The sequence below is a fragment of the Varanus komodoensis genome, unplaced genomic scaffold (genome assembly GCF_004798865.1).
Source record: "Varanus komodoensis strain SLA01 unplaced genomic scaffold, ASM479886v1 scaffold5, whole genome shotgun sequence".
Taxonomy (NCBI): Eukaryota; Metazoa; Chordata; class Lepidosauria; order Squamata; family Varanidae; genus Varanus; species Varanus komodoensis.
Window position 1 is genome coordinate 48,597,514 of NW_025336087.1, and position 21,314 is coordinate 48,618,827.

Sequence of the window (21,314 nt, forward strand, 5' to 3'; positions counted from 1 at the left end):
AAGGATGGCCGCAGGAGAGAAAGGGGTTACATTCCCCCTCCCTCACCTGCTCTGATCCTACTATCTGTATTTTAAAAGCCATGCATGGTCAAGATGCATTTAACCTCAGCTCTACTTTGGTTCTGGGTTACTGACTCATAAAGACTGAAACAGGGTGGGAAACGAATCCGCCATGTTTCCCGTCTTTCCTCTGGTCCTTCCTCTCTGCTCTGGTGCATGAACAGCAGGAACCTAACACATTTTCGTAAGAACTCAGAAGGCATAATGGAGTGTAGTTTACCAGTAACACCCTCAGAATGCTCATCTTTATCACATTATTTTGTACACACAGCACAATGCCTGCTTGGTTTTAATTGACCACTTCTGCCTTTATTTATTCAAGTGCCTTCTTGTTCAATATCTGATATTTCCAAAGCACTTTTGATTTCAGAATAACGACTGAAGCCCTTATTAGATGCTGTCCTGTTTTTGCCCCTTTCAGGCCGAAGTTGTCGCTGCCCTCACCATCTGACCTCCCAGCTGCCTCTGGATCCTTTGACTGCCATCCCTGGAAACTGAGCTGCATCTGCCCCGGGGGAGGCTTCTTGCCTCTGGCCCCTTCAGCAGACCACTTGCAGGTGAAAGTCTGGGAGGCCTTCACAGCTAGATGTTTGGGACATGATGCTGCTTTGGTTTTTTTGCCCCCTAAAAAAGCGACATCGAGAATCATTCTTGCCAGCAGAACATTAGAGTTGTGCCTTGCCAAGTGATGTGCTCCCAATTCATCCACTCCCAAATCCACATCCGCTGTGTGCTTTGTCCCACGGAAGATACCAGAATGCTCCTGAAGCTGCCTTGTGTGTGTCTTGCCCTACTCACTTGAGTGGAACCAAAGGATTATGCTGTAAATATGGAACAGCAATTGCAGAAACAATGGCTGTAATCCAGGACGCTTACTTAGGAATGCTCGCACATGGGATCATGTATATGCAATAGATAACAAGCAGACACACAGTGGTCCTTTCATAGCCTGCTTTCTCTTTGCAATCCATGCCTACACTGCCACACCACAACTGGTGTTTAAACTCCAACTGATGTAAAAAATCAGCTTGCCTTGCAGCTGTTTGGGGTGTGGGGGACAGTTCTTTCCATCATGCTTCCTTGGATCACCCCTTGTATCTGCTTCTCTTCAATTAATCCTTGTTCAACGTGCAATTATGGGCCAGTTTTATGTAATGTTTTTACTCCACTGGGGAACAGATGTGACAGAGATTACACCAGAATGTGGCTTTTACATGAAATATGTGTGAACAGATTATCGCGTTCTGCTCTCTGCCCTCTGTTCTCTTTGTGGATTCCAGCTCAGCTAGGAAAAACTCTAAATGTAATTGCGGCACATAGACACTTTGCCTCATTATTGAGTTCATCCACTCTGTCTGAATTTCCTTTCCCCTGGATGCTCCTAATTAGATGCGTCTGCACTGGTAAACACTCCTGAGAGAGAGAGAGAGAGAGAGAGAAACAGTCTTGCTTGATTGTACATATGATTATTTTATGCCATGTTTTACTGAGGCACACATGTGTTCATTCAATCTAAAGAGGATAAACGCAGTGCACAATGACATCAAAGCAGGTTTAATGCAGCATTCTATGCAATATGCACAAAATGCTAAAGGATGGGAAACATGAAAGGTCAGATTGCTCTGAAAGTACAGCTGTGAAGGTATTGTTGTAAACTGTCCAGAGAGCTACAGCTGTGGGGTGACACAGAAATAAAATAATTAATAATAATAATAACAACAACAACAAGTAAATTATGCATGCAGAAAGAAAAAATGAGAAGTTTTACACCTTAGGTTTTCAACATGGTGCGCTTAGAAACCAAAGGGCCCCTGGAAATCTCTCCTTGGGTCCATCAGGCTCAATGCTTCTGATTTAGTTTATTTCTCAAGTTTTTTTAAAAAAATAAATATTACTGGGACACTGGCATGTTACAAGGCAAAGCTTTGCCCCTCTAGCAACATCTTTATGAGTGATTTTGAAGCTCAGACACACACACACACACACCCCTCCACTTATTTTTCTATAGCAGTCTACTTTCCTTTTAGTCTCATCAATTTACCTTCTGGGAAATGTATGGTTTGTGACCAGTTGCACCTATCACAAAAGCCATTTTACCCCCAAGGCAGCCATTTTGTGAAAGTGCCCACAACACTCTCAAAATTCTAAATATGCCTACTGACCAAAAGACATTTGAAACCCTGTTCTTCATGCTAGTAAAAGTGGAAATAAAGATAATAAAAAGAACAGGTGGGAATTCCTGATTCCGCTTCAGAAACAAAATCAGCAGTGCAGTTAGATATCTGGATGTCATGCCTTCGTGCCCTCCTGCCTTGAGGTAAAGGTCCAGTGAGGGTGGTGCTCTTTAGATGCTAATGTGTAATGCCTAAAAGTGTAAGTAATACACATTACTGCTGTCTTTGGGGACCCTCTTGGCTATCCTGCTGAGTGAAGCTTAGCACACCTGCCTCAAAACTGATCAATTCCATGGACAAAGCTCAGTGAAGGAGAATTCTAGAGGCATTTCTACCCTGGAGATTCCTGTCAGCCAGAGATCTCTTTCCATCTTTATTTGCTGCCACATAAATCTGGGGGAAGAGTTTAGATGCCACTTACAAGGCACTCCTCAAATTGTTTATTTGTAAATCACGCTGTGCTCAAATGGGCATGATCCCTGATAAGCACAGGCGGAACTGTAGCTGCAGTCAAACTTGGGAGCCTGGAGAGTCCTGAGGTTTTATGGCTGCATTGTATAAGGAATCCATCAGATGTTAACAATGACAGTGACAGGATTTTGATTATTGTATATTGTACTACAAAACAACTTTCTGCTACCAACATATTTGATGACAGCGAATACAGCACTCCACTTGAATATATCAAGCACAGATCAATCTACCCAAATCATAAACTTGTCAATTATGAATGCTTGTCAATTATGAATGCCTAGGAATGTTATCCACTTGACTGCAGTTTCTGTCTTATCCTCAGGGACAGGTTTGATTCTCAGGAATCCTAGTATGATGGCTGATTCTGTATATATGTTTTGTTCATTGAAGTTTTTCCTGGAAACCAAGTTCTATTATACAACAACAGTTAGGAATAAGAAAATTCAGCTCTGTGACCTCTTGTTTCTATATTCCAACACTCATCCTTGCAACCATCTCCAGTTTTGTATTGGATTGCCAGACATATATGGGCATAGCCTAAAGAGAAATATAACATGGGCCTCAAAGATTTGATAGTGCACTGATGTTTTTACTAATATTAAATCATGAAATGTTTTGGTAGAGCAGAGCTAAGCAGGTTTTCCAGCTGTTGATAAAACCTAGAAAGCCATATGTTCGGAGGCTTACTGAGGGCACTAGGCTAGAGAGAAGGAGAGCAGGGTGCTATCACTTTTGTCTGGTTTGGCCATGAAGACAAGGCAGGCCACTGACTTCTCCAACCACCCAAGGAAGCCCTCTGGCCATCTGGCCTAGCAGTGAAAGCATCAAGGCTAAGCCAAAGGTAGGTCCCAAAACTGAGCTGCAGGAAAAAGCCAAGAGACTAAGGCTTGGAAGCATCCTTGTTATCCAGGAAAGGCCTCAGTTACGTGGGAATCCCTTTATCATTTTCCCTGTACTAAAGGGGGCAGTGGCCAGGCTAGGCTGTTGGGGCCCATCCAGAAGCTAGGAATACTTCACTTCTAAGAAGATATTCCAAGCTGACCACTCACAATATGAGGCAGCTCCATACGCAATGAGGGAGTCCCAGTTCTAGCCTGAGTCTGCTTGGCCTTGCCTTCTTCTGCCAACCTGTACAAGTAGCAGGTATCAACATGCATCCTGAATCCTGGAGTGGGCACAGACAGAGGCAGTGACTTGGCCAGTTCTTTTGCAGCTTGCAGTATGTTAGTTTTTCACACCGCTTCTCAGGTAAGACCGACTGTAGCAAGTGTTTACTGTAGGGATTAGGAGAATTGCGTGTCTCACAGGAACCTGCTCCCCAGGCACCTTAAACCACTGCAGGAAGTTCCCACAGTAATTTAACACACCCTAGTAAGTAGCTTACTGTAAATCCCATAGTAGTTGCTGATGTAAACCATATCATTGATCCCACAGGCTAACAAGGAAAAAGGCCATGAAAAATGTGACTAGGAACTCAGTTGTTTAGTCTCCTCATTTATCTTTCCTTTGCTCTTTTGCCACTGCCACTTCTCAGGCTCATTATTTCGTATAGCCACAGAGGGCCAAATTATCCCCACAGCGCAGCTCCACTGAAGCAAATCCACCTACAGTGCTTTTGTACATCGAGAAATTGACTCCGCATGGCTCAGAAGGGTAGCCCTCGGGACCTGTGCTATGATGCATCTACTGCATAAATCTGAGGCAACACGACAGGTCCTTGCAAGCACACGGAATCATTTGCTGAGTTACTTTTCTCCTTGTTCCCTTTTAACCATATGGTGTGCATCATGGGGGGAGGCAGGGAACTCCCATGCTGGTGGGGCTTCTCATCCATGGCTACGTTTCTGTTGAGCTTTCCAGGAGTTATCTGGGGTACTGAGCTCCACCCCCAAAAGAGGTTTTCCAACATTAAGCACCATGGACAGCTCCTACAAACTTAAGACAAACGCAGCACTAGAGAAGGCGCTCCGCTTGCATAGGAGTCACCAGCCTCCCCTGTAGATCTGTAATGCCAGTGACAAGTCAACGTCAGGCCTTGATTCATATCATGGAAGAGTCCTACTGATTCTTGGGGCCAAGCTGAGTCAGTTTCCCCAAATGGTTTGGAATATACATCTGTACCTTTTAACTACTGAAATGCTGCATGCTAAATTTGTGAACATGAGCCATTTATGGCTGAACTCTGAAATCACCTTTTTAGGGTGCAGATGGGGGCTCATAGCACTGCCAATCAGAAGGCATGGTCCAGCTCTTCTATTCACCCCTTTTGCAGTAAGAAAACACGTGGGAGAAGCCATGAGGAACCACAAGAGGTTTATGAGTTGAAGACAACAAGGTTTTCTGGACCCATCATAAAGTTCGATGAATAAGGCAGGCCAATGGAATGATAGAGGACTTATCTGGAAGCAGCTTGCACAGAAAAAACCAAACAGCATAGCACCCAAACTGGCACTCTGTGTACTTACACTGAAGTCCCACAAAGTGGCAAAGTTCATAGCACTTGCTTCTTCTGCTCTTGGCACAGTTTTTCTGGGTAGCGTCCCATATGCTTTCCCCATCAGTGCCTATATTCAGACACAGGACAAAGTATTAAACATTTAAATACACCCTCAAGAAACAAAGGCTGACATGCAATATGCAGCGGGAAACTCATTTTCTAGCTCATTTCTGAATTGCTCTATTGCTTCCCCTCTTTTAAATCAACATTAAACTTGATGTTCAAATTATTTGCAAATGAGATTACAGTCTACAAAAATCATTAGCCTGTCACATCAATGAGATCTCAAATATATAAGCTTTTGCATTATGAGCTGCTAATTTTGCAGTGGGAGAAAAAAATTATTGAGACTCTATGTTTCTTTCAAGCAGGTTTAAGGACAGATTCTGATGACACATCCTTGAAAAGTGGTTGCTTAGATACTCACTGCACATGGGCTGAGTCCTTATCAGATGCCAGTCATCCATAGTGACAGATGACATGGTGACGGTGACTTCTGTATGGCCCAATTCCTCCCCACATTTCCGAGAAGTGGTAGGAGGAGGTCCTTGAATTAAGCCAGAATCCCTATCTTGCTATAACCTTGAATAGGGACTTGGAAAGGACAAATTGCTTTTGACACATCACTTTATCTCTTAGCCTCAGTTCTAGCATGTGAAAGGGAAATTATACTTCACCATTTATGTGTCCAACATTTCATTCATAATAATATGGACACGCTCATAATACTCCAATTCTCACTGCCAGGACTGCTGATGTGCTGTATGGATAGGCCCAGGCTACTGTACTGCCAAGTTAGCCTGTAGGAGCCTGCCCTGCACTGATTTAAAAGCCAAATAATTGTTTGTACTTTGGATTAAAAAGATACTAGAAAGATATAAGCATTATAGAAGATGTTAACCCACTTTGCAGATCACAATTACCCAAGCAGTTCATTAATTCACTTAATTTATTTGATTTGCATCCCACATTTCTACTACAAAAATAGCACTCAAGGTAGTTTGAACTGTCAGAATTCATACAAAGACAAGAGTTCCTCACCACTCAAGTAGTCCTGCTGAAGCCAGGTGAGGCTCAACAGCCAGGGCTGCTCCTTCCCTGGGTTGTTGATGACATCCAAACCAGGTATTCTAAGTTGCTGCAGGAGAGACGACCCAGAATTGTAACCTATGGTCCATTCTTGGGTTACAACCATGGGTTGTCTCCCCAACAACTCATAATTCTAGGTTTAGACATCACAATCAACTCAGTGGGTGTGTGGGGGTGGGCTGAGGGGCAAGGACATTTGCTAATTCCCAACTTCCCATGGTTCAAATAATCCACACATAAACATAACATGTGAACTGGACCATATATCCTACTCAAAATATATCTCAGCAGTTACTGTGGGTGAAATTATAATCGGAGGCTGTTTGAACATATGTTACATTAATGGACAAAATAAAGGGTTCTGAGCACATTGCAGAGTAAAGTTCAAAATATCCTTAATAATCTTGACAAGTGAAATATGTGAGGGAGAGGAAAAGGTCTCTATCAACAGAGAACTCCCACTAAACATCAGTGTCACGGCTTAGTCTGGTACTGATTTTCCTCACCATGAAATAATGTGAACCTGGAGCCTGCGTTAAAAATGCTTTCACCTATGCTGGTTGCATCTCAGACCAAAGCTTTCTTTGTTTTCCACATTTTAGATTTTAAAGTAATAGTACTGGAGAGGGGAACTTTAGCCCTCTCCAGCAGACATCTCTCCCAAAAGTACCCCCTGTGCTGTCCGATTTTAATAGTCTAAATGGAGAGGAGCAGGGAAATTGTCTGAGCTCCAATCAAAATGCAGGGAAGGCAGCAGGCCCGGTGGGCATCTCCCACAGGTCCTGTTAGGCCCACCGGTTGGCGGTTTCCCATCCTTGTTGCATGACATTTAAGCCTAAACAGAAATAACAAAATAAGCTGCACGTATTCACTGAATCATCTCACCTCAGGCACCATAACAAGACCAAAGGTCAGCCCAAACAAAACTATATTTATTCCATACATCCATCTCAAAAATATGAAATAGGATGCCACTGAAGAGCCAAAATGACCTATAAAACATGAAAAAAGGGGACAAATGAATAATTCTTAACTCTCCCAGTACCTTGACAGGAAGAAACAAAACAGTGTTTAACTCTTCACTCCATAACTGGATGTTATCAACTATCTGAACTGGTACAACTGATTGAGGTACTGATTAGTATTTTCATTGCTGTGGGTGAACATATAGTATATTACAAAGGAGTTCCAGTATCCTTGATAATGATGCATTTGTTGTTAATAAAAGATGTATAATGATAAGAGTTGCTATAATAAAACAATAAAATTTGAATTCTAAAATATAAAAGGAAACAAACATCAGTTTAAGAGAATAATCAAGCCACACTTACTATTCATACATGAAAAATCATGGAAATTGAAAGTTAAGGCACTTGCCATAACTTCCAGACCATGGAGCAGTAAACAATGGGGTACTGCACCCCTGCCAATTCCTTTGTGCCCCCCACTGACTCCCTTCTGTGAGTCCCACCCCTTGTGCAACAGAGGTAAGGAGTTTCCAGGAGCAACTACACATGAGTGGAAATACATATTTCTGGAATGAAGCAGGTCAGCAAAGCTTGCATAAGGGAGCTCCACTGATCCAATCTAGAAATGAGAGTCTCTGTTTGTTTCAGGGCTTGCTATAAGGAAGCATTAAGTCTCCATTGAGCAAGTGATGGGTCCTGCTTGCACAACAGTATCAGTGGGAAAGGCTACTTCTGTAATGGCCCTGCTAGATACCACAGCATGTAATCATAAATTATAATTCTGCACTCACAGAATCATGGTAGAGTTGAAAGGGGCCATGAAGGCTCTCGGGTACAACCTCCTGCTGTTGCAGGATACCAAGTTACACCATCCCACTCAGATGGCTGTCCAGTTTCTTCCATCTTCTTGGAATCCTGACCTTTTCAGCCCTCACACTATCACTTACTTTCAATTTCTTTTATTTTCATTTCCCAAGGAATGCAGGCTGTTCTAAAATTCTCAAAATCACGTTGAAATTTCATCCATTTCTGAAAGTGAGAAGACAAGTTAAACAGGCTCAGGAAAAAAGCCAAGAAAGTCAAGAAAAATACTTTCCATATTAGAAGCATGTAAACCTCTTGTAAAATATCCATAATCCAGATGCAATCCATATCATTGGAATGGTTTTGGAAGGAATATTTCTGTCTTGTTTCAAATAGTACTTATCTTTCTTTACCCAGCAAGCAGATCTGCTAAGCAAGAGGCGGGGAACCTCTTTCAGCTCAAGGGCTGACTTTCAGTTTGGAAAGGCTCTCCAGAGCCACATGGGTGGGACTGAAGGCAAAGGAGCTGAGGCCAGAATACAAGCATATGTTAGTTTACAGCCATACCTTACAATAGCTAAGCCTCATGAGAGGCGTCTCGGGTTTTTGGAATGGGGAGTAATGCACAAAGGTGGGGAAGAATGATCGGTGGGTAGGGGGAAGGGCGTGGGCCCAAGGGCTACCCAGGACACCCTGGGAGGGGCGGCTTTTGCCCCTGGAATGAAGGGCCTGCTTCCCTACATTGACCGTGCCTGTGTTATGCACTTTCCTACATTCCTGCAGGGAAGGTATGAAAATGCCATCAGATAAAATAGAGGAGACATGAACCACAACGTTCTTAGGGTCCAATTATCCCACAACTGTATCTTTCAACATCTGAAGCACTGAGTTGCACTTCAGCTTCCCCGTGACACACACACACACACACACACACACACACACAGATTAACCAAGTGGGATCCAAAGGGGTCGTCCCTTGAGGCTGAGTGGTGGGAGATTCGGAACACGTAAAAAGGAAGCGCATCTTCACACAGCGCAGAGTTAAGCTACAGAATTCACAGCCACAAGAAGTTGTGATGGTCACCAATTAGGATGGCTTTAAAAGGGAATGGGACAAATTCATGGAGGAGGAGGAGGAGGAGGAGGAGGAGGAGGAGGAGGAGACTATCAATTGCTACTATTCCTGATGGCACTCTGCTACCTCTAGCATCAGAGGCTGCATGCCTATGTATACCACTTGCTGAGAACCATGGGTAAGAGGGTGTTCTTGTACCCACATCCTACCTGTGAGTTTCCTACAGGCAGCTGTTTCACCACTCTATGGACAAAAATCCAGACCAGATGGGACTCCTTACATTTTTATGGTTCATCAAAAGTTGTGTATGTATTTGCTAGTTATTATATTATTAGCCTGCAGACTCCTTGTAAGTATACTTAGGACAGCAACCCTAAGGGCACAATAAAGCTTTTAATCCCAGTGACTTGAAACAGGCTGTAGCAGGCCTATATGGATTACTTGCTCTGTGATTTTCCTGACCATCATCAGATTTTAATGTTCTCACTTATTGGCCATTTGCAATTATTGCAAATGCCCATGTGGTGTTATACGCTCTGCTGACTCTGAACAGTACTCAAGTGTTCAGACTTTTATTATTTTTCGCACTAGCATCCGAGAACCCAAATGCAGTGAGCATTTAATATGAAACCAGAAAGGTCTTTTGCAGTATTGACAGAAGTGGCAAACACACAGAAAAATGTGTCTGTGTGTGTTTAGGCCAACAAAATACAACCCAAATTAGAGTGATGCCATACACTTTAGAAGAGATATATGGAAAGGAAGGGCTGACTTTGAACAATTAAACTATTTCGTAGAAACAATGAGATAAGCCTTACTTTCATCATCATTACTTTATACGCATAAAACTGCTTCCCTTTGCCTTTGCCAAGAGCACCTTCAAATTTTTCCACAAAACGCTGGGCATCTCTGAAAAACAAACAGGCAAAATTAGAGGTGTTTGGGGCTTATGCTGAAAACATCATTCCTCTGGTCGCCTTGTCTGAAAAGAAATCTGACATTTCTCTACAATATGGGAGTTTTTGAGTGGGAAGTGTTGGACTCTTGGGTGTCACCAAGAAATGTGTCTGGGAGCACCATGTGTCCATGGGCAGCACATTAACCACCCTTGCTACAGCCAGTAGGTATGATGTTATGGTACAAATAATGTCAGGAAGATAGAAACATAGAAACAGAGCAAGTCAGAAGAGGTCTCCTGGGGCCATCTAGTCTGACCCCCAGCTCCAGCCTGCTCCGCTCATGACATCCCTATCATGTGCATGTCTAGCTATCCTTGAACACCCTCACTGATGGGGCTTTAACCACCTCCTGTGGAAGCCCATTCCATACCCTAAGTGTCCTAAGTATCAGGAAGTACTTCCTGGCATCCAAACTGAACCTTGGTTCCCTGAGCTTGGCTCCATTGAAATACATGCTGCCCTCCTCTGCAGGGGAAAACAGGAGAACAGAAGATCAAAGGAAAATAAAACGAGGATGCCACAGCAGTGCAAAAATGTCTACCTCATGCCAAGAACAACAGCAACACTGTTTAGCTTCTGTTGCCAAGTGAAGAAATGTTTATTTCATGCTTGTTTTTAATAATTTCATTTGTTTTTTTGCTGCTTGCTTTTATTTGTTATATATTGTCTCCTGTTGCCAAGTCAATTATTGTTTTAAGGTGCTGTATTATTACTTTTTAAATTGTTGATTTTATTCTGTTTATTACTGTTCTGTGAGCCACCCAGAGAGCCCTTCAGCTATGGCGCAGTGTACAAATATTATAAATAAATACATCAATAAATAAATGACAACCATCCTCTGTTTCATTGTCCCTACCACAACCAAGCATACGTTTTCTCCAGCAACCCGCATACCCTCAGCATAAGTGGAATAGTTGCATAATATATTTAGCTTATTTAACAGGTATTTTAATGCACATCGCCATCAGAATTTCACTTTATAACAGGGATCTCTTAAATGAAGTATGTGAAAAGCAACTCTGTTGGCAGAGCAGAATATCTCGAAAGATGGCCAACGGGTAATGAGGCGAGGAATGTGCATGCCATTATGCTCAATGAGCTAATTGAAACCAAGTCTGATCTGTTGCTGCAGTCATCAGACAACTATTGCAGAAAGCTTTATCCCTTCGTCACCTCAGGTTGCCTCCTCAGATACTGACTTTGCTCCTGTTTTTTGTCAATGTCAAAATACTAGTTACCTCCCAGAGATCTGTACACCGGGCAAAGCAAAAGGACGCTTCCAAGGCCATTCTCTACTTTAAATTCTTGCCCCATCAGAACCTAGATTTGCTGCAGTCACATTTAGTTCCTAAGCTGCAACAGAATGAGCAGCCCTCAATAGGAAAGATTCCAGTTCTTGATGCAAATCATTCCATTACAGTATGTTTAATATCTTATTGGCTAAATAAATAACTCCTCACTTATGAACAATCAAAATGAGGGAAATTCAGGCTTCCGTCTCTATCTCTGAAGTAGCAGCCACCTGTTCTCACTGGCAGGAGCACAACGACAGAGTCAAGGAAGCCCTTATGTGTATGCTCGTCTCTCTGTGCATTCTTAAGAACTATTGAAATAGTGGGTTGGATCCAGAGTTAGGGTAAATTCATTGAAATCAGTAAGTATGGAGCATCTAAATCCAGACAGTGTCCTCTACTATGCTCCCATGATGGTGGGCTCCATTCAGCCATCTGGTGAAGGTGACAGGTTTTTGGAGACACTGTTTTAACTTCCCACAATGCACCAATGTAGTGTTGCTCTGAGGCATTGTGGGAAATATGTCCCATAGGAGGTGGCCATTTTAATTTCCCACAGTGTCCCAGGGCAACATTCCATAAGGGGCCATATGTGATTTTAAAAGGGAGGCTCCAAGCTGCTAGACACAGGGGACCCTATGAGCAAAAAGAATTAAGACGACAGTGAACCTGGCCAGAGCAATAAGGTCCCAGCAGCTGTCTAAGGAGGCCACTCAAATGTACAGTACCTAAATCAGAATGTATATGAAGCTCTTTCAACACCCTACATCACAATATACATCGTTAAACATCATCAAAAGCATCTCTTTTTGCAGAAAGCAATGTCGATAACAAAAAAAAAATGCAGACAGCCATATTCAATTATGAGAAAGTGTCAGGAACACAAGAAATACAAACCTGGGGTTTGTAACCAGTCAGATTGTGTGTTATAGATAAATTATCAATAACTCAGCTTAGACCAAAGTGTAGTATCTTAGCTAACCCAGGAAAGCTTTATTAAATTCGAAGAAACATTAATCTAATTACCACATCAGGGACATCAATGTTTCAGGAGCACAGGTATTGTTGTCCTTAAATGGCCCATTTTAATAATTCAGTGTAGGTGTGCAGTTGCAGCTCCCAGAGTGCGAGTTGTACTGTAGTTGCCCTGTTTCAAGCTTGCAGAAGTAGGGGGATGAATTACTGAATGTAAGAGGTTGCTGCTGAAGAAGAGGATCCCGATGGATTGCTCAACTTTTCAGTAACAGGTCAAGATGGTTTCAGGCACCAGCTCAAATCTCATTAAAGAGAAATGTGGTGTTAATATTGATCAGCTTGGACTCCTTCAAGTCAACTCTTTAAAAAGGTTGGATTTTTAAAACGCCAAAAAGTCAGGCCTTGCCAGGTTTTAGCTCCAGGAGAACTGAGACAGGAGTGTAATCCTGGGTGGATGTAAACAATTTGTTCATTTAAATAAAGCATCACTGTGGCCTTGTTCCTACTTTCAAAAGCACAGGGCTACAGCAAGAGTGGAAATCCCACTTTTGGTTACAAAGCTGAACACAATTACCTTGGAGTAAACAGCAACAGGCTCAGTGACGCTTGCTTCCGTAACCCCATTCTCGTTTTAGGACCTGTTATGGCTTTCTCATCATATAGGAGATAAAGTTTTTTAACCAGTTACTTTGAGCTGGCTTACCCATCCATTAACAACCCTAGATTTGCAACATTTTTCAGCTCACAGCTAAATGCACAAAATGTATTGTGGCACTTAAAGGACTTTTCTATTAACGCTGTCTGGAGTTTTCACAGCAATAGCCAGCTCTATCAAGCACACATCCTTGAAGGGATGTCAGATATGAGGAATGTTCCGTGTAAGTGTGAAATAGCTCTTAGACTGATATACAGTCAAAGATGTAAAGAATCAGCAAGACACATATTTACTTTCCCACTTAGAAAAGATCTATCAAAGAATGAAGAAAACGCCATTGTCTCTGAGCCTGGCTGACGCATAAACTGGGGGAGAAGAACTGCCTACATAGAGCTGAACACAGGAAGCTGCCTTATGCTGAGCCAGGCCATTGGCCCCTCCAAGCCAGCGTTGTTGACCCTGGCAGGTAAGCACTCCTCCAGGGCTTCAGGTGGGAATTTTCCTGCCCTACCTAGAGAGCGCGCGGGGATTGAACCTGCAACCTTCTGCATGCAAAGCATGGACTCTGCCACAAAGCCATGAGCCCTTCCTATGTATATTACCTCTGTGTGGCCACCAGCAGTGGGGTGGGGTAGGTAGCAACCAGAATGAAGGCATTCGCATTGACTTGCTGTTCTGTACCTTTGTCTACAGCTTTGGCTTTTGTTATTTTGTATAACGAGAGAGTTTTGGCTAGTGGGCCATGTATAGAATTTTAATAAAAAAGGAAATTGTTATTTATTGCATATTATCATCTGTAGAGATTGGGCCCATTCCTTCTAGAACAGAACCTCCAAATGTTGTCAATCAGATCCTGACAGGACACAGAGAGCCCAGCTGAAATGCCAAGGCCAGCAGATCCAGGGATAAGCCAGGCAGTCACTGAGAATCAGTTTCACATTCTGTAGGAAAGGTTAATGGCAAGCTGAAGTTGGAGGGGCAGACCCAGCGTCATTAATCTGAGACTCCAGTGCTGGGTTAAGAGAGCTGGCCAGCTGAGAGGTACCAGATGCTCCCAGATGTTGGCCTTATGCAATGGGGCCCACCCTGACAGTGAAGCTAGCGCTTTTCAGCTTGGAAAGGAAGAAAGAAATTCTGTTTGGAATTAATTTTGTATCGTTATGCCACATTAAGCCAAAAAACACAAGCCAATCTTACAATTTTGCTTCTGTCTTTATTGACTTCTGCAATACTCCTATTTTGTATCAGAAAGCCAGCCTAGCTAGTCAGCTTTAACACAAACACTTCAGTTATAAGGCTTTTTGTCCTGATCTGCTTGGAAGGAGGGGTAGAAAACCAGCTCATGACATCATCCACTTTGGGATCAAATCACAAAGAATGGTCTATTAATTCCTTTCCTTAATTGGTCAATAATATATAAGAAACATCGCTGTCTATGTACTACCTCTTTTACCAGAGCTGGCATGCCTGTGCAAATGAATTGCTGAGGAGCTTCGGCAGGTAGAGGTCTTGTACCATCCTGCTTCAGCGAGCCTGTGGGCAGCTGGTTTTTCACCATATATATGAAGTGCTGGACTGAATGGACCTTTGATCTGATCCAGCAAGGTCCTTCTTATGTTCTTAACATATGATGAATGGCCCTATGGGACAGATGTCAGATGATATATGAGTTGGTTCAGTTTACATCAATATGAAGGGCCATCACAGGTCTCGTGACTTAGCGGAATTCACTCGAAGCCACTGCTGATGAGAACCAGCCCTTCCATATGGGGGTGGTTACATGATCGCTGTGATTTGTGCTATCATTCTGACTCAAAAAATGGACTTGGCAATTGTTCCAGTAAGGGCAGGCTTAAAGACAGTGCCCACACGGAGCCACTGATGTGCACCAAGAGTACATCCACATGGAAGTGGCGGAAACAACTGCTGGCTTGCTTACATGTATGAATGAATCATCATGGATTAATCAGCGGCAACAGAACTGCATGGCACTTCCAACACAATGTTTTTCAAAGGCACCAGTGGACTTACTCCTCTGAGAACAAGTGCACGAGAGCAAAATAATCAAGTAAACACAAATCCAAGTTGTATGTGCATGTGTGAGCACACCCTAGTTTTATGTATTACATGTTACTTAAAGACCATACTTCAAGACTTGCAGTTTCTTTTTCATATTCCAAGGCTTGTTTCGTAAAGTAGCAATCAGCTTCTTTTTCTCTTCTACTGCTTCTTTCAGCTTGGCCAGTTCCTCCTCGGTAAGCTCCTCTTCCGAACTAGAATCAGAGCTTTGAGAAAAAGCCAAGAATGAGATGTGAAAAGCTTGGGAGTCTGGCTGACAGATGTGAAGTAACTGATTGCTTTGGTGCTCTATTTTTCTGGAAATACATATATATTTATAGGTGTGTATTTATTCAATAAATCTACTACAATGTGAAGTAGTAACATATCCCTCTAACTTACAACTTCCATTTATGCAAGCTCAGCCACCCAAATGAAGTCCAAATCTTGATAATGTAACTGAACTTATTGGGATTTAACGTATAAACTGATTTAGAAAATGCATAGTGCTTCCAGCACTGCAGTTTCTATTGCAACATCGTCAGTGTAGCCTACAAAGAATAATAAAGCATCATTCTGAAAAGTTAACTTGAAAGTTAACTGAAGGCAGCAGGCAACTTGGGATCTCTAAGGAAGGCTGTGGGAACAGAACTTCCCCCACAGCCCTCTCCTTCAACAGCCTGTGCCACCCCTCAGCATTTGCTGCCTGAGATGATGGCATCACTCTGTCTCATGATAGAGCTGGCCCTGATGTCAGCACCTTAAATTGAGCATGGAAGCAAACTGGTAAAACAGTAGGGCAGATATAATATTGGTATAATATAAGCTGACCACCTTGTTCATAGCAGCATCTTGTTGGTTCCATTCTGGACCAGTGCTACTTGCTGAATTGTTTTCAAAAACAACCCCATGTAAAGACTACTAAAGTGGTCCAGCTTGCATGCAAACCATGCATGGACAATTTTTTCCAGATAGGGTCCTCACTGGCCAATCAAAGCCAGTAAAAGGCACTCTTGGCTACCACAGAAGAGTATCGTTATTCTTCTATAAAATGAAAAAGTAATCTTTATGTCCAATAGGTTTACTAAAGAGCTTTATATGCTTTGCTGGCACACTCGCCGAACCTGCACTGCAGTGCCAATCAATGCATGGAACTGATTCAAGTCTCTGTTTGAGTTATCCTTAAGAGCCACTTCCCTTTTCTGTATAAAGCTGTCTGTTCCACAATCCATTTCTAAAGCTTTTCTCCTCAGTACTTTTAACTGTACTGTCATTTTAGGCTTCATGGTGTCATTTTCAGACATTCCTTCTGGAGAAAAAAAATAGTGATGAAAGGGAACTTGTTCAGCATCCCACAGATCTTATCATAGTTATAATATTTTGGTTCCCTAAAAACCAGGTCAGGATAAAGCCCACAATCTCATTAGCCATTCTGCTAATTCTAAGGAGGCCATGTTTCTAGAAGCACCTCAACAATACTTGCTACCTTTAAAAATCCCTCAGATATAATCAAAAGATATGTTGAGGGATGCCTGAAGCTCTTCACTTTAAGAGAGTCCTATTTTAAATCCCAGGCCATCATAACCTGAATGGAAATAAGGCATGACCCTGAGATCCACCTTTTACGCTTCCACCAGAACTCATTTCTGGGTCAGGACAGACTGGAGGCACTCCTTATGTGACCTCAGCTGACCTGCCCTGTTCCAGAAAAAAGGAGTTCTCTCCCAGAAGCACGATATGGTTGTTGTGCAAGGGGAACATTGTTTGTGGAGTGGAATCAGCAGGGCACACCAGACTCAGCAAGGGTGCACCACCTCACTGAATATTTAAGGTGCCTTTGTATTAACTCTGCAGGGTTCTTCTTCCTGCCTTCCTTCCTTTTCTTTTCCCCCCAAACAAACTGCATCATCTGAGGGATGAGCTCAAACTGAATGAGATCATATGTTATAAGGTGAATTATTTACTTGATACCCATGTCAAAATTTTATGCAATAATTATTAGTCTTAATATTAATTAATTTAACTAAGTATTAATTTTAACTAAGTATTATGTTAAAATTGTAGTTATAGATTTGGTAGATGTAATAGCTATTACTTATTTCTGTGATATTCCCTGCATCTAGTATTAGATGTAATTATAGTACAAAGTCCCTTGGTAACTTTTTCTTTTCATTTCTTAATTTTTGTTTCACTTTATCTATTAAAAAACTGAATGTCAAGGAACAGAGGAGCTGGTTAACCTTTTTGTTTTCTGCTATGGTCCTCAGCAAAATCCTTCCTCTGAAGCTAGTTTTTTTTCCTGTTGGCATCAAATATAAATTTAATATCATATGTAATTTGAGCCTGAAATATCACAGCATCGAAATGTGTCTTTGGACAGAGATTTTGATTTGGTAACTCTGAAAAACAGGAAAGGAAAAGCTCTTTGTGCACAGCTCCAATCTCCATTCTGTGACAAAACTGAAAGTAGATACAGTGATTTACACCTTTGTGTAGAAACCTTCTGCAGTGTAGAGCTCAAGGGATCATACTAATTTCCACCAGCATGTTGGCACAGCTTATAACAGTGGAACCATCGCCTTTCAAGAGGTGCAAGCAAAGCTAGTGCATTACCTTGATCCTTTTCTCTTTTTGTCCTTTTTCTTCTTCTTCCCCTTTTTCTTGTCACTCCTGCATTTTCTGTCCCCATCCTCATCTTCTTCATCATCCTCATCCCTGGACCCATCCCTGGTCTTCTGGTTTGCTCTGTTCTTCCTGCTTTTGCAGCCTTCTCCATCAGAGTCGCTGCCCTCTTTTTCACCACCTTGCATCCTCCGCCTTCTGTATCTTCGCCTGCGTTCTGCAGCGGTCTCCTCCTCCTCTTCATCCTCTTCATCTGCTCCATTTTCCCCTCTACTCTTTCTATTTGATGTTCCTTTCTTCTGCTGAGATGGCTCTTGCAATCAGAAAACAGAACGAGAGTTACTTCACTCTCGTAAACAGCTACATTTTCTCTTGCTTCCAACCAGCCCACCCAGATCACACAAAATTATTGTTCACTGTCATAATTTCAACCCAGGGCAGGGCAATGAATCACTCACTGGCCAGGACAAAAGAGGATCCAGCCAGTCGTGACATTTCAGACTGTGAAGCTAAAAAACCTAGGCGTCAAATTGGGGCCAGCCCTACCATGAGGCAGAGTGAGGCGACCATCCCAGATGGCAGATACTGGACACCAGCAGTAGCTGCCCTCTGACTGTTCCTCCTGAACTCGGCAGCAGTTTCTTTCGGCCAGCAAACAGAGCCGGTTACATCACACGTCCCTTCAATCAGCCTGCTGCCCCAGGGGGAGTGGAGGACAGTATGCTGTCACCCTGGTTGCTGTATGTTTCAGCTACCAGTCTGGCCTGCTCCTGCATAAGCAATAGGGAGGGGCCACCATCTTCTGCTCTGCCTTCAGCAGCAAAATGTCTGGCTGGCTCCGCGGTGGTGAGTGACCTTGCATAAGCCTCTCAACCTATTATATTTCACATATTAGCCTTTTATGAGACTAATTCATCCCTTTGCGCTCCTCAGAGGGAGGATCTGATACAAAGGTATCTGTGACAAAACTAAGAGATGGTCGCTTTCCGGGGACCCATTTGGTGGTCAGATGCTGTCTACCTGGCGCACACTGCTAGCCCTGTTGTAGAAAAGAGCACTTTGATCTGACATTAGAGACTAGTACAATTGCTGACATTCCAAGTCCTTTATAAGAACATAAAAATGGCCCAGGTCAATGTATTCTTCTAGTGTGCAATTATGCAATTTCAGGACAATGTTTAGTTGCAGCCAAGAGGGTCCACTCGGCTGAGACAATAAAGGCAGAACATCATGTTCACTGTGGCTCCTGTCTCGGAAACGTGAGTCACAGCAGGAAGCTGTACACTTGCTTCAGATGCAGTTAATGCTCTCCAAGGGCAAAGATAGCATCACCTGATCCTCAACAGAAGTGAGCACCTGGGCTGAATCCTTTGCTTCTGTGCCTTCCCTGCCTGACATGACCACCAGCACCACCACTGTGGGGATCAGAACTATCAGAGTTAAGAACGTAAGCAACCCATTGGCTCAAGCAAGAGGCTGCATCCAACAACAATTCTATGCAGAGCAGGTCTGCTGAAATGAATGGATTTCACAGGGCACAAACCTAAGTGCCAATCCAGCCCAGCATGCTCTTCTCATCAATGCCTACATGAAAGCCAGAAGCAAAACATATGTTCAATGTGGGATGTTAATGCACTGAACTGAAATCATGAACAGTAGGATTCTATGACAAGGCTTCGAGGTGGCTGGATAGAGGGGATGCGGCTGATGTGGTTTACCTGGGTTTCCGCAAGGCCTTTGACCAAGTGCCCCATGATATCCTGGTGGAGAAATTGAGGGGTCTGGGGATAGACCGATGCACTGTCCAATAGATTAGGGCATGGCCGATGAACCAAAAACATTAGTGGGGAATCACTGGGATGGCAAACAGTGATGACTGGGATCCCCCAGGGCTCAGTCCTGGGACTGATCCTATTCAATCTTTTCATCAGTGACCTGGAGGAGGGGGTGAGAATTCTTCTGGTCAGATTTGCAGATGATACTAAAATGGGGGTGGTGGCTACAACTGAGGAGCAGGTACTCCAGATCCAAAAGGATTTGGACAGATTATGGAAGTGGGTCAGGGATAAGAAGATGGCATTGAATGCAGATAAGTGCAAGGTCTTGCACTTTGGCCACAGGAATGGGCATCACAAGCATGGGTTAGAGGACAAGTGGCTGGAGAGCAGCACTTGTGAAAAGGATCTTGGGGTGCTGGTCAACCGCAGGCTAAACATGAGCCAGCAGTGTGATATGGTGGCCAAGAGGGCGAACGCCACCCTTGGACGCATAGCCAAAAGCATGGCTTCTATACTGAGAAAGGTATTACTGCCACTCTATACGACTCTGATGCGATTGCAGCTGGAGTATTTTGTTCAGTTCTGGGCCCCTCATTACAAGAGGGCATAGCAAGGTTGGAGCGAAGGGCCACTAGGATGGTGGCTGGTTTGCAGGGTAAGCCATATGAAGAGAGACTGAGAGAGCAGGGTCTTTTCAGCCTTGAGAGGAGGAGACTCAGAGGGGATCTGTTAGTGAAGTACAGGTATGTAGGGAGTGCCAAGCAGATGTGGGACATGAACTTTTTTCCTCTGCAGTGGAGGGCAGGACATGTTCCAGTGGAGCAAAGCTCAGGGAACCAAGATTTAGGGTGGATGCCAGGAAGAACTTCCTGATGGTTAGGTACCCTAGGATATAAAACAGGCTTCCACGAGAGGTGGTTGAAGCCCCAACAGTGAAGGTGTTAAAGGATAGGCTGGACGTGCACATGGTAGGCATGTCATGGGTGGAGCTGGCTGGAACTGCGGGTCAGACTAGATGGCCCAGGAGACCCCTTCTGACCCACTCTGTTTCTATATTTCTATGCTCCAGTACTTATTCAGTACCACACCAAGGTCAGAAATATAACTCATGAACTCTAAGTGTGAAGGCTACTAAGTTCTTTTGCAATGCTAATTGCTGCAAACAAGGAACTGACTTGTGATCTCTCTTTCCTAGTTTTTCTGCTCTGGGGAAGGCAAGGTTCTGCAGAACTGAAACTTCACCCCAGGGTCTTTTGGAGTCCTTACCTTCTTCACTTTCAGCGGCACTGTCTTCTTCATTGTCAACTTCAATGTCCACTGTGGAAGAAAAACAAGCATTCTGTATGCCATTAAGTTATTCTCCACATACAGAGAACACAGGAGGAGAAAGATTTGCAAACAATTTGCAGGTGCTGCTTTATATGTCCAGATGCCAATTTGGAAAGAATGGCTATAATTTAAATACAAATGTAATGCAGACCTCCATAGTGGGGAGGTCTGTGGCCTAGAACAGAGAAGGGTAATCTCTGGTGGACTGGGGCCAACTGAGATCCTCACACCTCCCGGCATTGTGATGTAGCACGGAAGCAAAAAGGAGGGGTAAATTGTCCAAAATAGGCAACACTGTTTTGCTGCCATACCACCAAACTTCAGTGGCAAACCATATCGCATGCTCTTGAAGACATCTAAAAATCTGCAGGCATGCTGCTCAATTTTGGTGGTAAATACGGCAGGGCTAGGAAGCCACAAAGACAGTTGGGGGCACACGTGCCCCAGGCGTTGCCCACCCAAGAAAGAGAGCCACCTGCAACTAGGAGACTGTTCTCTGCAAAGT

General features: G+C 43.3%; 1 protein-coding gene across 1 annotated transcript in view; it reads right to left on the reverse strand.

The window, feature by feature from the left end:
- TMC1 (transmembrane channel like 1) overlaps positions 1-21,314 on the reverse strand; it is a 133,655-nt gene that overhangs the window by 39,199 nt on the left and 73,142 nt on the right. Inside the window, exons 3-9 of the mRNA XM_044445923.1 lie at positions 20,747-20,797; positions 17,694-18,015; positions 15,170-15,307; positions 9,960-10,050; positions 8,210-8,291; positions 7,180-7,286; positions 5,174-5,272 (exon numbers count right to left, since the gene is read on the reverse strand). Of these exons, the coding sequence (XP_044301858.1) occupies positions 5,174-5,272; positions 7,180-7,286; positions 8,210-8,291; positions 9,960-10,050; positions 15,170-15,307; positions 17,694-18,015; positions 20,747-20,797 (890 nt within the window). The remainder of the gene's footprint in view (positions 1-5,173; positions 5,273-7,179; positions 7,287-8,209; positions 8,292-9,959; positions 10,051-15,169; positions 15,308-17,693; positions 18,016-20,746; positions 20,798-21,314) is intronic.